The sequence below is a fragment of the Ranitomeya variabilis genome, chromosome 4 (genome assembly GCF_051348905.1).
Source record: "Ranitomeya variabilis isolate aRanVar5 chromosome 4, aRanVar5.hap1, whole genome shotgun sequence".
In the NCBI taxonomy this organism is placed as follows: domain Eukaryota; kingdom Metazoa; phylum Chordata; class Amphibia; order Anura; family Dendrobatidae; genus Ranitomeya; species Ranitomeya variabilis.
Genome location: NC_135235.1, coordinates 29,862,965 through 29,880,137, shown reverse-complemented (window position 1 = coordinate 29,880,137; position 17,173 = coordinate 29,862,965). Strand labels below are relative to the sequence as shown.

General features: G+C 42.8%; 1 protein-coding gene across 4 annotated transcripts in view; it reads left to right on the top strand.

Annotated features, from left to right (window-relative positions):
- KCNIP2 (potassium voltage-gated channel interacting protein 2) overlaps positions 1–8,635 on the top strand; it is a 514,316-nt gene extending 505,681 nt beyond the window's left edge. For all 4 annotated transcript variants that reach the window (XM_077258267.1, XM_077258264.1, XM_077258265.1 and 1 more), the window contains 2 exons: positions 2,339–2,401; positions 4,079–8,635. In XM_077258267.1, the coding sequence (XP_077114382.1) occupies positions 2,339–2,401; positions 4,079–4,126 (111 nt within the window). In that variant the 3' untranslated portion in view covers positions 4,127–8,635. The remainder of the gene's footprint in view (positions 1–2,338; positions 2,402–4,078) is intronic.
- The last annotated feature ends 8,538 nt before the right edge of the window (positions 8,636–17,173 follow it).

Genomic DNA, 17,173 nt, shown 5'->3' with positions numbered 1-17,173 from the left:
GCACCCACGGCAGCGGCGGGCCCACTGAACACCCCTTTCGCTGCCATCTTGGCCTTACTATGCAGCACAGTCCATGAATGTGTATGAGAAGAAGTCATTATTTTCAGTACACACTTGTATTATTGAGGTTTTATATTATGTAGTGTAAGAGATCAAACAAGCACAGGTTCAAGTGTCCTAGAGGGTGTAAAAAGGAAGTGAAAAAGTAATTTTAAAAAGTAAAAAAATAAATAAAGTAATATACACTACCGTTCAAAAGTTTAGGGTCATCCAGACAATTTTGTGTTTTCCATATTTCTATTAATCAAATGAGTTGCCAAATGAATGTAAAATCTAGTCCAGACATTAACAAGGATCGAAAAAAAGATTTTTTTTTTATTTGAAATAATTATTTTGTCCTTCAAACTTTGCTTTCATCACAGAATGTTCCCTTTGCAGCAATTCCAGCATTGCAGACCTTTGGCATTCTAGCAGTTAATTTGCTGAGGTAATCTGGAGAAATTTCCCCCCATGTTTCCAGAAGCTCCTCCACAAGTTGGTTTGGCTGATGGGCACTTTTTGCTCCATACGGCCAAGCTGCTCCCACAACAGCTCAATGGGGCTGAGATCTGGTGACTGCGCTGGCCGCTCCATTACAGATAGATACCAGCTGCTGCTTCTTCCCTAAATAGTTCTTGCATAATTTGGAGGTGTGCTTTGGGTCATTATCCTGTTGTAGGGTGAAATTGGCTCCAATCAAGCGCTGTCCACAGGGTATGGCATGGAGTTGCAAAATGGAGTGATAGCCTTCATTATTCAATATCCCTTTTACCTTGTACAAATCTCCCACTTTACCAGCAGCAAAGCAACCCCAGACCATCACATTACCTCCACCATGCTTGACAGGTGGTGTCAGACACTCTTCAGCATCTTTTCAGTTGTTCTGCGTCTCACAAATGTTCTTCTGTGTGATCCAAACACCTCAATCTTGTATTCGTCTGTCCATAACACTTTTTTCCAATCTTCCTTTGTCCAATGTCTGTGTTCTTTTGCCCATATTAATCTTTTCCTTTTATTAGCCAGTCTCAGATATGGCCTTTTCTTTGCCACTCTGCCCTGAAGGCCGGCATCCCGGAGTCGCCTCTTCACTGTAGACGTTGACACTGGCGTTTTGCGTGCACTATTTAATGAAGCTGCCAGTTGAGGACCTGAGAGGCGTCGATTTCACGAACTACACACTGTAATGTGCTTGTCTTGTTGCTCAGTTGTGCAGCGCGGCCTCCCACTTCTCTCTACTCTGGTTAGAGCCAGTTTGTGCTCTCCTCTGAAGGGAGTAGTACACACCGTTGTAGGAAATCTTCAGTTTCTTGGCAATTTCTCACGTGGAATAGCCTTCATTTCTAAGAACAAGAATAGACTGTCGAGTTTCGCATGAAAGTTCTTTTTTTCTGGCCATTTTGAGAGTTTAATGGAACCAACAAATGTAATGCTCCAGATTCTCAACTAGCTCAAAGGAAGGTCAGGTTTATAGGTTCTCTAATCAACCAAACTGTTTTCAGCTGTGCTAACATACTTGCACAAGGGTTTTCAAGGGTATTCTAACCATCCATTAGCCTTCTTACACAGTTAGCAAACACAAAGTACCATAAGAACACTAGAGTGATGGTTGTTGGAAATGGGCCTCTATATATATGATATTGCATGACAAACCAGACGTCTGCAGCTAAAATTGTTAATGTGGTAAATTACTATGTATAGAGTGCATTTCTGAATCATTTAATGTTAGCTTCATTGGAAAAAACTGCTTTCCTTTCAAAAATAAGGAAATTTCTAAGTGACCCTACACTTTGGAACGGTAGTGTGGGTGTGTATAATATATATATATATAGTAAATGGAACTCACTGAAAACTGCAACTTGTCCCACAAGCAGGAATCCATTATTTGCGTATATCAATAGAAAATGGATCTTTGGGCCAATTTTTCTTTTTGCATTCATTTCTTATCCTGTTATTCAAACAGGAGGAAGACTGAATGTTAAGTGGTATACATTCTGAATGCAGCTCTGAGTGTAAACAGAGTATAGAATATAATGGAATTCACAGTCTAGCTCCTATTTTTGTGAAGAAAAAAACAGCAACGTACAAGTCACCACTAGAGGGAGCTCACTCCAGGCCATTGTATGCAGTAAGCTCTTAGGCTCCCTCTAGTGGTGGCTGCAGGCAGTCCAAATTTCCTCATTCCATCATTTAGATTTGGAGCTCTGCATCAGAAAAGCAGAATTCAGTCAACTAAAATGATATAGTAAGAAAACCTTCACTGCAGTGTTTTTATATAGTCTTGTTTTTTTTTCGCCTTTAGAAAATGGATAGAAATAAGGACGGCGTCGTTACCATTGATGAATTCATTGAGTCGTGTCAGAAGGTAAGAGCAGCTGAGGATGAAGGATCTATATGGATGCAGCAGGAACCTGTCATGACTCTGTATTGCAGGCAGTAACCCTTGAAGCAGATTATACATGTACATTGTATACAGCAATGTGTTTCTTTGTATCTGTATACTTAAGTGAATAAAATCGGTCAGATTTTTTTGTTCCTATAAAAATAAGTAGTAATAACAAAAATGTTGGGTTGAACTAGATGGACTTAAGTCTTCCTTCAACCTTAATAACTATGTAACATCACAGGCAGGAGCTAAAGCTGCTGAGCCACAGGCTCTGGTGATGTAATGGGGAGAATTCTGTGCACTTGATCTGTATTGCAGGCCCTGACTCCACAGGCAGATTGTAGTGATACATTGTACACAGCAGTGGATTTCTATGTCCCTGGATTCTAGAGGGAGAATAAAATAATTTTTTTCTTCCTATAAAATTACTAAAAAATAATGAAAACACTTAAATGATTTATATTTTTAATGGTTTTTTTTAATACCACAGAAAAGCTTTGATTCTGCACTTAAAAATTTTTTTTTTCATGTGTTTTTTTTTTTTCCAGAAGAAGCCTATAGAGAAAAAATGCACCAAAACCGCAGAGTACAGCAGCGTATTTTACACACTTTCCTTAGATATTTAGACCATGTTCACATGTAAAGTAAATGCTGTTTTTTTTTTTTGCAGAGAAATTCTACTGCGCCTCCCGTGGTCTAAAGACGCTGCCGAACTGTGTTGTTTTGGTGCTTTTTTTTTTCTTTACTCTGGAGGCATTTATGAGGAGCCTAAAAAAAAACGCATGTAAAATACTACAGATACTTTATTAAGTGCTGAATCAAAACTTTCCTGTACTATAAAAAGCACATTAAAAATGCGGCTTCATATCTGCACCAGAAAGGCATCAAATAAGGGGGGAAAAGCCTAAAAATGCAGCAATGACCATAGAAGATTATTGATATTGTGTAGTTTGGTGCAGAAAACAAAAAACACGATTTTTACGCAAAGTGTGAACACGGCCGTACAGACACAAGCGCCAAATGTCGTATAGTGACGCTACATAAAGATGAAAAAGTTCTGGCGGCTCCGACTGTGAATGAAGGAACAAAAAATAAATCCCCAGGTCCCAACTAGAGATGAGCGGGACGCACAGATGACGACAAACCGGCCCTGGGGGATCAAAAGCCACGACGGGGATGGTTAGAGATTCGCGCCCTCCCCTCCAGCCGCCGGTGGTACCGATCAGGACGCTGGACCGTGAATCGATCCGCTCATCTCTAGTCTCAGCCGGTCCGGATACAGCGGACAGTCCCTGATTTGGGTCTCGGGCGTCCGCTGAATGTCCCTCACTGCCGGCGCCCCTCTGACAACTCCTCCTGCCAGGGAAGAAAGAAATGGTAAATGGGTGTGGCCAAAATTTGCCGCCGCGCATTATGCCTCTTTCTTTTCTTCAAAAGGTGGTAATTAAGCTTATTAATTAATACTAACTATGATGTAAGACCCATTTTGGAGAAAGTTAGTCATTGGCATGGAGTCTCCGTACTGTGGGGTGGACACTCAGGGCCTCCTGATTTTCAAGGTCTTGGCTAAAAAAACTTTTGGAAAGTTTTTTTTTTTTTTATGACCAACTAAACGTGACAATGAGACGACCTCTGTGACCTCTTTTTCTTCCGCAGGATGAAAACATCATGAGATCGATGCAACTCTTCGACAACGTCATTTAACGAAACCCACGACCTTCAAGATTTCCTTTTTTTTTTTGTTTCTCCCAAGGTCACAGTTTTTACATAGACAATGTGGATGCACGACCACTGGAGAAGTATCCAAAGGTGTCGCCCAATGTCGCTCCCCTCCACGATGGGAGTAGTCGTCTCCAGGGAGGACGTTTGTGGAGATCTTGATCGGTCTTAAGTAACTTCCGAAAAACCAGGAAAACCTTAGTAACTTCTTCCGGATGATAGTAGTAGCGGACGGCATCGATGGTCACTTATCACATGATCCTTAAAGGGGAAGTGACATAATCCAGCCCTAGTATCTTATTAATTTATGAGAACTGATCGCATCACGAGCTCCTCCCTATAGTAATAGAGTCAGAATCCTAATTAATGATTCCTTTTAGGGACAGAAACTTTTTTCGCGACTGTTGGCAAATATGCTATAGTAATGTTCTTTTAGCCACCTGCAGCTATTGGGGTACTACAAATTTCAGCATGCTCAGATAATGAATGAATGTTTAAAGGGGGTATCCACCTTGAGTCATCTGATCTGTCTTACAAATCCCCCAAATGAAGATGAGCCCCTACATAGAAAATCCCAGACACAAACTTTGCAAACTTAGCACAGCCCCCATTAAAGCTAGATAATTAAAGGGTTAATCCCATCTCCTGCATTTCTGATATATTCACAGAGTGTTCCAGAACTGATGCAGTTCCCACCTCGTCTTGAAAACTGGAATCCCTGACCCCCATCTTGGAAAGGTGCGATTCATGCACACGTTTTCTCCATTCGCTTCTATGGGGGTTTATGAAACAGTCAGGCAAATGTGCATGCACAGCCTCCTCCCTGTCCATAGAGGTCAGGGACCCCCACATTAACAATGTAGGGGGCCTGCAACTATTAAAAATGTATGCAACATCATATCATCTAAGATAGGAATGCCCCTTTAAGAGGTTAAAATAAAAGCCCTTAAAGGGCCCCCATGGCTGTAATGACTGATACCCTGGCAGGAGAAAAAACAATCTACGCTGTCCTGATCCGTTCCTCCATGGCAGCCGGTCTTCACCAAGGAGGAGCAGATAGAGGACGCCGAGCACAGGAGTGAAGACCGTCCTCCAATTAGAAGGACCGCCGCCTCTACATTAAAGGGGCTTCATGGAAATCGAGCTTAAGCGTTACATGAAATAAGTTCTACCACTTTTTATATATAATTTCTCATCATTTTCAAGATCTCTGCATGCAGGCAGTGAATGGAAACATCCAGGTGATAACATCTCGCCCTGAGAGAAAAAGGACCAGCACATCCAGACTAGTGTGAACAGGCGCCAACCAAAAACATCTCACCCTGATCGCCTCCGATTGCACATTTTGTTACAGTGTATCACGCTCCAGGTTGTATCCATATGACATGATTAGTAGATTGTCTTTATTCACTAACGGCAGAAATCATGAATCTCCAAGAATTATATTAGAAAGTTTCAGAACTTTTTTTTTTTTTAATTAGACTCTGGAGTTATGATTGGCATCTACAATGCACCAAAGAAGAACGAGCGCTGTAAAGACCCTGAACCACAAGGGGGCGGCAATATGAAGCCTGCAGAATTATGAATGCAGCTCGGGATGTAATTAGTAGAGCTTAAAGGGGTGGTCCGGAACTTTAATATCGATGGCCTATCATTGGGATAGGTCATTCATGTCTGATCGGTGGAGGGGCGACACACGGTGCCCTCACCGATCAGCTGTTCCCGGTGTCAGCGGAGGCCAGGACTGTTCTGTTACGGAGCTGCACTGCTCTGCTCTGCTACGGAGCTGCTCTGCTATGGAGCTGCACTGCTCCATTGACTGCACACTGGCCGTGTACTGCACTATTCTAATCAATAGGGGGCGGATGTGCAGCACTCGGTCACAACTGCTATCCTGTTGACAGAACTGTGCTGTGCAGCTCCATATCTAAGCAGTATCGGCCGCCACCAACATCGGGATTAGCTGTGGGGTACCAGGTTACGTATTCCCACCGATCAAACATTGATGACCTATCCTAAGGAAAGTAAAAAAAACCCCAACATGGCTGGTTTCTTTCACCTGAACACAGGTTGTGTCTGTTATTGCATTCAGCCCCATTGACGTGAATAGAGCTGAACTGCAATATTACACACAACCCATGGTCAGGGGTGGGGTTCTTTCTGCAATAAAGTTAAAGTGTGTTTTTCTTTTTTTTTTTTTTTTTTAAATTTAATCCAGGACATCCCCTTTAAAATATACCATGGTTGCTACCATGAGCCACCACTAGAGGGAGCTCAAGCTCATACTGCATATGCAATAACCTCCAGCGCTCCCCCTAGTGGTGGCTTCATGTTCTATTTTTATTATTCTTCAATGCGGGGGGGGGGGGGGGGGATTTGGTGCTTTGTATTACGAATACAAAGCTCTGAAAATTATAAGAATAAAGAAGCGAAGACGTTTGGACATTTGGAAATTCACTGTAAGATCTATACGATCACTTGAAAACCTTTGATTGTCTACATAAATATGAGATAACTTCATATGGAACCAGACGACAAATATAAGAGTCCAGCAAGCTACAATTCATTATAAGCATCCATATACAGCCCACATAATATACTTTATCCTCCTATATGACCCCAAGCTTCATTACCCCGGGGGTAGTGATGTGTGTCCTAACTGTATGTCCATAGGTGACACTGCATGGACTTATGATCAGATGTAGCAGAGCTGACTTGGCCATTTATTACCCATTTGATATTATATTAAGTTGTGCCAAATGACATACCCATCTCGACTACATCTGTACAAACATGACGTGCATCTAAACACCCGGACTCTGGATGTCCTGTCATTTCCCATTAAAGGGTAATAGCCCCATCTTCACTGATGGATATTATCGGATAGAGTTTGTAAATACGAGCACATTAGCAATTTGCTGCTTATTAAAATTTGCAGCCGTTCTTGAGATATTAACACTTTTCTTTTGTTTATAGCTCGTTTCCTAGGAAACCGACCACCGCTGATGTCTAGCCTGAAGCTGGCGGGGATTAGGAGGTAACAGCGCACTCCAGAGATCCTGGCCAGCTTTAGAGCAGTGCTTACAAGCTCAATAGATAAAAGCTTGTAAGCGCTGAGTATATGCTGCTGTGTAGCAGCGGTGGTCGGTCTCCAAGGAAAAACAAAAGTAATAGTATCTCAAAAACGACTGAACAGTTTAATAATCAGCAAATTGCAAAAATGTTCATTTTTACAACACCTATCTGACAATATCTGTACATGAAGATGGGAATAGCCCTTTAAATGTTGCCATAATGGCCATGCATGGGGTGAGCATTAGGGAATTGTCTTCCTAGCATTCATAGCAGACATTGGTCCCTTATAGATGGAACATATAAATCTCAGTATTCTCTATTTTTGGTTTCCCTGCCTATAAACTGATCATTTGTAGAGGGACTTGGCAGCAAGCGTTCAGTTTCCCTGCAGCGCCCCCGCAGGGGAGGTAAGGCATTGCAGTTCTATTGAAATCAATGCAGGACGAGTTGAGTCCTCCAGTGTTGGAATCCATCTTGCTTTTTGGCTAAACAGATGAGAATCCTGACAACCCAAATACAGGGGATGTTTTTCCTTAAAGGGGAAGTTTGCCTAAATATAAGACATCATCAGTCCTCAAAATAGAGACTGCCAAGGACTTGTCTGGGGATGTCCACTATTGGCTGCCCTATATATATTATTTATATAGCACCAACATATTGTGCGGCGTTGTACAGAGATTGTCATGGCTCATGTAGTCTGATCCTTAAAGGGGTTGTTCAGCCTTAGGCTACAAGTCTATAGTCACTCTATGGGGTAGTGTATGTGGTGTGAGGATTGGGTGGTCATGTGACTTCAAGTAGGTGATTTGCATACTTCCCACCACATTCCTACTAGACGTGTCCGGCATAGCGTGACGGCAGGATTGTACCCTAAGGCTGGACAACCCCTTTAATGACGCTCACAATTTGATTTCCAAATGAACCTCTTAGGCCTTAATTTATCAAGACAGTCTGGGTTGCCCGTAACAACCAAACAGAACTCCGCTTTAATTTTTAAATCAGCTCTCTTAGAATGAAAGCTGCGCCATGATTGGTTGCTATGGGCAACACCGACAGCAGCCTCTGAACTCGATGGGATCTGCATGCATCCACGTGTGTGAGCGCCCCCAGGTGGCCGACATTTTGCAGAGGATTGTAGGGAGCCCCTGACTCTTTTTGCCCGGGGCCCATGCAGTTCTCGGTCCACATGTGACCCCTGATGTATGGGCCTGAGCAGGAGGACGCCTATGGTCGTTGTGGTGGTTTTCCCGTGGAATGTTCTAGATTTCAGCCTGGCTTCCTGTGATTATGGGCACAGCTGGCATCGCCCTTTGGTTTCTCTTCTGTAAATACATTGATTTTCTAGTTTCAAAGAGGAGGACTCCGGGAGTGTTTAAAAGAGGTAGACAAAATGTATTGAAGACTGGAAAAATCAATAAAAAACACACATGAGTATAAGATACAAAATAAGGACACCATGAAATGGCACCCAGTACTATGCCAATGATAATCACACATAAATAATATGGATAAGAGGGTCTGCCGCCTCAATCCCTACAACCATGCTGCCTGTTAGTTTAACCCAATAATAATTAGTCATGCCTATTCTGGCTACTCTTTGGACCAACCCATGGAAAATCCCACGTAAAGCATCAAAATTGTGGCCTCTAAGACCCACATAGGAATATCACATAGTGATCCTCTTACCCAGTACTGGAATCCAATGAACTGAGAACTGCCACCCCGACGCGCGTTTCGCTGCAATACTGCACGCTTTCTCAAGGGGAAAGTATAGTCATGGCAGGATCAGCCTCTTATTTATTGCTTTGTTTTACAGTTCAGGTCACATTTTTGGGTTTTGTTTTATGGATTAATATAAAATATGACCCCAGAACGAGTCCTGTAGGCTTCCATATTGTCTAATAAATCACTTAAAGGGGCTCTCCGGGACCATTAATATTTGATGTTTATTCTCCCGTTACCATGGCTACTCAGCACAATAAAAATGCTGTGGCGCTCCTGCATCATCACCTTCATTGGAGGGGCAGTATTGCTTGCTTCTCCCGCTCATCCCCTCGCTGATGAGTGTGAGGTCCCATAGTTCCCCTCCCTCCAAACATTGTTCCTTCAATCCTAAAAATTATAATTATCAAATAATGAGAGAGAGAATTTACAATGCTGGGAGCTGTAGTTTATTGACCGGTAGTAAACCAACACATAGTCATTTACTTATATAAATCCTATTTTAATTAATTTCTTAACATATCTTGATAGCAATCAGGACTGTTTTTCTAATGCAGAGCTCTAAATCCTCTGCATACACCTAGAATTAAATTATACAATTGTGACTACCTGCATCCACCACTAGAGGGAGTGCACTGTAGACAATTTATATATTGAACTCAAGGATTAAAATGTATGCAGTGAGCTCCCCCTAGTGGTGATAATACAATTAACTACATCCACCACTAGAGGGAGCACACTGTAGACAATTTATATATTGAACTCAATGATTAAAATGTATGCAGTGAGCTCCCCCTAGTGGTGATAATACAATTAACTACATCCACCACTAGAGGGAGCACACTGTAGACAATTTATATATTGAACTCAAGGATTAAAATGTATGCAGTGAGCTCCCTCTAGTGGTGATAATACAATTGTGACTACCTACAGCCACCACTAGAGGGAACACACTATATACAATTTATATATTAGACTTAATGATAAAAATGTATGCAGTGAGCTCCCTCTAGTGGTGATAAAACAATTGTAACTACCTACATCCATCACTAGAGGGAACACACTATATACAATTTATATATTGAACTCAATGATAAAAATGTATGCAGCGAGCTCCCTCTAGTGGTGATAATACAATTGTGACTATCTACAGCCACCACTAGAGGGAACACAATATATACAGGGCAGCACGGTAGCTCAGTTGATAGCATTGCAGTGCTGGAGTCCTGGGTTTAAACCCCACCAAGGACAACATCTGCAAAGAGTTTGTATGTTCTCCCCGTGTTTGCGTGGGTTTCCTCCAGGCATTCCAGTTTCCTTCCACATTCCAAAGACATACTGATAGGGAATTTAGATTGTGAGCCCCATTGGGGACAGTAATGATAATGTGTGCAAAACTGTAAAGTGCTGCGGAATATGTTAGCGCTATATAAAGATTATTATTATAACAATTTATATATTGAACACAATGATAAAATTATATGCAGTGAGCTCCCTCTAGTGGTGATAATACAATTGTGACTAACTACATCCACCACTAGAGGGAGCGCACGGTATACAATTTATATACTGAACTCAATGATAAAAATATATGCAGTGAGCTCCCTCTAGTGGTGACATTCAGAACTGTATGATTTAACTATGCAGAGGATTTGGAGCTTTATTGGGGGAATAATTCCACTTTAATTACAATACATTCGCTAATTTATCAGTCGGGATTTACTTTTAGACCACGCTGGATGTGACGCATTTATCAAAGGGTGCAGCGGGGCTACTAGGTGGCAACACTTTTCACCCATTGAGTAGCAATGTCATTTTAGACCTTTGTATCTGAGAATGTATGCAATGTGTAATAATAACCTCGGACGTTAGGATGATAGATGAGCATTAATAGAAATTCTATGCACATTATTTTGTTTTTGGAAAGTGCAATAATCTTCCAATAAGTGAGAATTTTAAGGGACACCCTTTGTGCTTTTTTTTTTTATATGGTGGGTTGGTGGGGGAAGGAAAAAGAATATTATAAAGAAAAATTTAAAAAAGTATTTAATAGCATGCTCTAGATGTACAGAGATTATGTATTGGCTGCTTCGACCTCAGCCGGCGTATAGAAGCTGAGAAACACAATTAGCAATATCCTGCAGCTGGAACTGAAAAGAATCCCTCCAGCTTCTCCGCTGGCGCCGATGACTGGACATAAGGACCCGTCTCTCCGGAATGTCAAGTCTCCCAGCATGACAGTGATGGACTGAAAGTTTGTATTAACCCCATCTTTCTACAAGACTCGGAGGAACGTTTCATCGGCGCGTTCTTCCTCGTGTTTCGTTGACTGGATGCCTGTTTCATCTTAATTATTGGGGAGGGAGGGGTTAAAAAGCACTGATTTATACACCAGGGATTTGAGATGAGCCTCACGTATTGACGCATGAGCTGTGTATATAGGTAACTCACCCGCTGTATTCAGACGTGTCCGGTTTGGTAGCCGACTATAGCTGCTTTGCAATTCAGAAATGTATATTTTGTATAAAAATAAAAATCAAGACTGCTATGCACAGGCCGCGCTCTCCGGGGCTTCTTATTTGGAATAAGTGACTTTTTCAGTTTTATTTACAGATTGCGGACCACCCATAGTAAGAACACTTCGTCCGGGGCTGAGTCGACATGCTGCGGTCGCAATGATGTTGCGGTGGCTCAGTAGTCTGTCTGTATGCACTTCTAACACTGTATGAGTATGCTACTGATGAGACGACAAAGGGTGTCCTGAGGGTCCCCATCCCAGTCCTGTGTAAGGCCGGTTTCACATGTCAGTGGCTCCGGTACGTGAGGTGACAGTTTCCTCACGTACCGGAGACACTGACACACGTAGACCCATAAAAATCAATGCATCTGTACAGATGTCATTGATTTTTTGCGGACCGTGTCTCCGTGTGCCAAACACGGAGACATGTCAGTGTTCGTGGGAGCGCACGTATTACACGGACCCATTAAAGTCAATGGGTCCGTGTAAAACACGGACCTCACACGGACGTTCTCCGTGTGCAGTCCGTGTGGCGTGCAGGAGACAGCGCTACAGTAAGCGCTGTCCCCCCCACATGGTGCTGAAGCCGCGATTCATATCTTCTGTGCAGCAGCGTTTGCTGCAGAGAAAATATGAATAATAGTGTTTAAAATAAAGGAAAATATGAATAATAGTGTTTAAAATAAAGATCTATCTGTCCGCCGCCCCCCCACCCCGTGCGCCCCCCCGCTGTTCAGAAAATACTCACCCGCTCCCACGTTGGCTGTCACTCCTTCCTCTCTGCCCCGCGCCTCCTACTGTATGCGGTCACGTGGGGCCGCTCATTTACAATCATGAATAGTCGGCTCCGCCCCTATGGGAGGTGGAGCCACATATTCATGACTGTAAATGATCGGCCCCACGTGACCGCATACACTAGAAGCCGCGGCCAGACCAGGAAGCAGCGAGGGAGGCGGGTATTTTCTGAACAGCAGGGGGGCGCACAGGGGGTGGGGGGCCTGCGGACAGATAGATCTTTATTTTAAACACTATTCTTCATATTTTCTCTGCAGCAAACGCTGCTGCAGGGAACATATGAATCGCGGCTTCAGCGCGATGCAGGGTACCACACGCGTGGGTACCACACGCTCCGTGTGGTACCCACTCGCCATACGGGCGGCACACGTGTGCCGCACGTATGGCCTACGTGAGTTCCCAGGCACACGGACACGGATAACTCCGGTACCGATTTATTCCGGTACCGGAATTATCTGGACGTGTGGGACAGCCCTAAGGAAGTGAAGGTGCTGCTCTCATCCCCCCCACAGATATGTGCTGTGACATAATGCATTGTACTGTTTTAAATATGATTTTATCCGTTTAGTAATTAACATGCACATAGTTGGGCATAAAGTTAATAGTTGGGACAAACCCAGAATGGGAGGGGACTTCCTGATAGTGAGTGAGAGTCCAGTGTTCAGTAGAGACAGACCTTAAGGTCTGACAGTTGGCAGGCTGACATGTTATAAATAATCCCAAAATATTCTTTAACTATATAAATAGTAAGAAACTAAAAAATGACAGTGTTGGCCCCCTTAAAAATAGTCTGGGTGAAATGGTGGATGAGGATGAGGAAAAAGCCGATATGCTAAATGACTTTTTTTCATCAGTATTTACAAAAGAAAATCCCATGGCAGCCAATATGACTAGTGATAAAAATTCCCCATTAAATGTCACCTGCTTAACCCAGCAGGAAGTACAGCGGCGTCTAAAAATAACTAAAATTGACAAATCTCCGGGCCCGGATGGGATACACCCCCGAGTACTGCAGGAACTAAGTACAGTCATTGATAGACCATTATTTTTAATCTTTAAAGACTCAATAATAACAGGGTCTGTACCACAGGACTGGCGTATAGCAAATGTGGTGCCAATATTCAAAAAAGGGGCAAAAACTGAACTCGGTAATTATAGGCCAGTAAGCTTAACCTCTACTGTGGGTAAAATCCTGGAGGGCATTCTAAGGGATGCTATACTGGAGTATCTGAAGAGGAATAACCTCATGACCCAGTATCAGCACGGGTTTACTAGGGACCGTTCATGTCAGACTAATTTGATCAGCTTCTATGAAGAGGTAAGTTCCGGACTGGACCAAGGGAACCCAGTGGACGTAGTGTATATTGACTTTTCCAAAGCTTTTGATACGGTGCCACACAAAAGGTTGTTACATAAAATGAGAGTAATGGGGATAGGGGAAAATATGTGTAAGTGGGTTGAGAGCTGGCTCAGGGATAGAAAACAAAGGGTGGTTATTAATGGCGTACACTCGGACTGGGTCGCGGTTAGTAGTGGGGTACCACAGGGGTCAGTATTGGGCCCTCTTCTTTTTAACATATTTATTAATGACCTTGTAGGGGGCATTCAGAGCAGAATTTCAATATTTGCAGATGACACTAAACTCTGTAGGGTAATCAATACAGGGGAGGACAATTTTATATTACAGGCTGATTTATGTAAACTAGAAGCTTGGGCTGATAAATGGCAAATGAGCTTTAATGGGGATAAATGTAAGGTCATGCACTTGGGTAGAAGTAATAAGATGTATAACTATGTGCTTAATTCTAAAACTCTGGGCAAAACCGTCAATGAAAAAGACCTGGGTGTATGGGTGGATGACAAACTCATATTCAGTGGCCAGTGTCAGGCAGCTGCTACAAAGGCAAATAAAATAATGGGATGTATTAAAAGAGGCATAGATGCTCATGAGGAGAACATAATTTTACCTCTATACAAGTCACTAGTGCGACCACACTTAGAATACTGTGCACAGTTCTGGTCTCCGGTGTATAAGAAAGACATAGCTGAACTGGAGCGGGTGCAGAGAAGAGCGACCAAGGTTATTAGAGGACTGGGGGGTCTGCAATACCAAGATAGGTTATTACACTTGGAAAAACGAAGGCTAAGGGGTGATCTTATTTTAATGTATAAATATATGAGGGGACAGTACAAAGACCTTTCTGATGATCTTTTTAATCATAGACCGGTGACAGGGACTAGGGGGCATCCTCTACGTCTGGAGGAAAGAAGGTTTAAGCATAATAACAGACGCGGATTCTTTACTGTAAGAGCAGTGAGACTATGGAACTCTCTGCCGTATGATGTTGTAATGAGTGATTCATTGCTTCAATTTAAGAGGGGACTGGATGCCTTTCTGGAAAAGTATAATATTACAGGGTATATACACTAGATTCCTTGATAAGGCGTTGATCCAGGGAACTAGTCTGATTGCCGTATGTGGAGTCGGGAAGGAATTTTTTTCCCCATGGTGGAGTTACTCTTTGCCACATGGGTTTTTTTTGCCTTCCTCTGGATCAACATGTTAGGGCATGTTAGGTTAGGCTATGGGTTGAACTAGATGGACTTACAGTCTTCCTTCAACCTTAATAACTATGTAACTATGTAACTATAGCGTGTTGTGTGTGAAGAGGGGAAACCAACGGACATCAGATAATACATCCTAAGGACAAAAGAAACGTGAAGAGATATCTGGCAGATTGGATCTCAGGCCAGAAAGGCCACCTAAATAGTACAGAACTTACCCCAGGGGTGGTAGAAAGCCCACTTAAGGCTACTTTCACACATCAGGTTTTCGCCGTCAGGCTCAATCCGGCTAATGTTGCCGCCAGATCCGTTTTTTTTCCCATAGACTTGTATTAGTGCCGGATTGCTCCGGATGACCTTGCGTTTCGTCCGGTTTTTGCCGGATCCGGCAAATCTGCTGTTTCCAGTTTCTGGAAAAAACGTCCATAGCAATGTTTTTTGTCTCCAGCAAAAACGCCGGAAGCGCTGGATCCGACGCTTCCGGCTGTTTGCTAGAATGGAAGCCGGAAGGTGTCGGATCTGGAAAATGACAGATTCCAGCGCCGGATTCCGTTTTTTTAATCTGAGCATGCTCCAAATTTTTCTTAGCCAATTATCTGGATATGCTAGTTGGATCCGTCGCATCAGTTTTCCATAATCTGAGCCGGATCCGTTTTTTCCAACATTCGCCAGATTGTGCCTGATGCAAAAAACCTGATGTGTGAAAGTAGCCTAAAGGAGATTAAATGTGAAGGGATTGTACCAGCAAGATGTTACCAGTTGTCTACAGTGCAAGGAAGCTCGAGAAGTGTCCATGTCTGCTTAAAGCAAGAAAAACCTTTGTGCAGAAACATGCCTATTATCTGACGTATAGTTTTCTTTATCAAGTTCATGCTCAGTAAAAATAAGTTTATTGTTGGACTTTGGTCTACCTCAATTCATCCCCTAACATCTGGTCTTGGCCTGCCCAGTATAGCGGCACCATGCAGTCTGCAGAGCCGTTTCGCCCCGGTCACAAGAGTACACACAGCCAGAACCCCCATTTTCATGTTGCCTGTTGGGACGTGAAACACGAGTACCTCCCCCACAGCTAAAGCCCTGCGCCACGTTACCCCTGGATAAGGGCATCAGTGGCCTCTGGACAGTCTGGGATGGTGTCAGATGCACAGTCCGAGGAACATAAGGTACAGTCGAGATGATTTTGCATGGCTCTGCCAGTGATCCTCCTCCTGTTCCCCTTTGCAAATCGGAGCAGACACCGCTCCCAAGTCTTGGTTCATAAAATAATAATAATAGTAACATACTATAATAATAATGAAGTACAGCAGAATTACCGTTTTTTTATGTTAATTTGAATCCCCAAAAAGCGAAAGAAGTAATCAAAAAATCGTATCTACAGAACATCAACTCATTCTGCCCAAGAAAAAACCTCACAAGATCTCACCTAACTTTATCAACGACAAAAAATATAAATAAAAGTCATAATGGGTCATTCAGGACCCGAACAGGCGATAACGAATTACACCGCTCAACACAAGTTTTCTAACGTAGACTTGATTAAATCAGTTTCCCAGCTTTTAAAGGAAAGGTGCCATAAAAAATAACAACTTTTTTTAACAATTGATAAAAAGGTAAAGTATTAATGTTTTATTTATTTATTATCATTGAAAAATAATGTAAAAAGGTTTGGTATTTCCACTTTTAAACACTAGGGGGAGCAGCTACTGAAATTTGCCATGAAAACTTAGTGTACAACCAGCTCACATTACGACTGCAGTAAATGTGGGCGGGGTCTGGTCACGTGTGTGTGATGTCACCCCTCTCCTCCCCTTCTGGGCGTTTGTAAAAAGATAACAGAGGATGAAGTTTAGGATCACAGTGAGGAGACATTTTGTTGGTGACTGCCGGTGATACTGACAAGTAGACAATGTCACCAAGGACGGCCAGCAGCGCTGATTTTGTTAGTTGGTGATGTTCGCTGTATCATAAGCTGGAGTTAGATACGCAGAGTGTATCACGAGCGCCATTAGATACGCTTTGAGCGACAGGCTGGGGTTAGATACGGGCTAAGTGTAGTTTATCACATGATGCCCCTGTAACGGGGACCAGGGCTGTAGTCGTCGCTTTCAATGGTGGCTTCTTCAGCGCACCCTGGCCCTCCGCCACATGCACACAATGTCCCAGCAGTAGCGTACCTTTTTGTTCGATTTCCTTTCCATCTGGATCCTCCCTGATTCACTGGGGGTTTCTTTCTTGAGATTCCACATAAAGACAGAGTCAAGTTGCAACTTGAAACAAACGATTTTACTCAGTTCCTTTCTCAGCTCGTCCAGTTCACATTTAGGTACAGCACAAGATTCTTCACAAGACATGACATT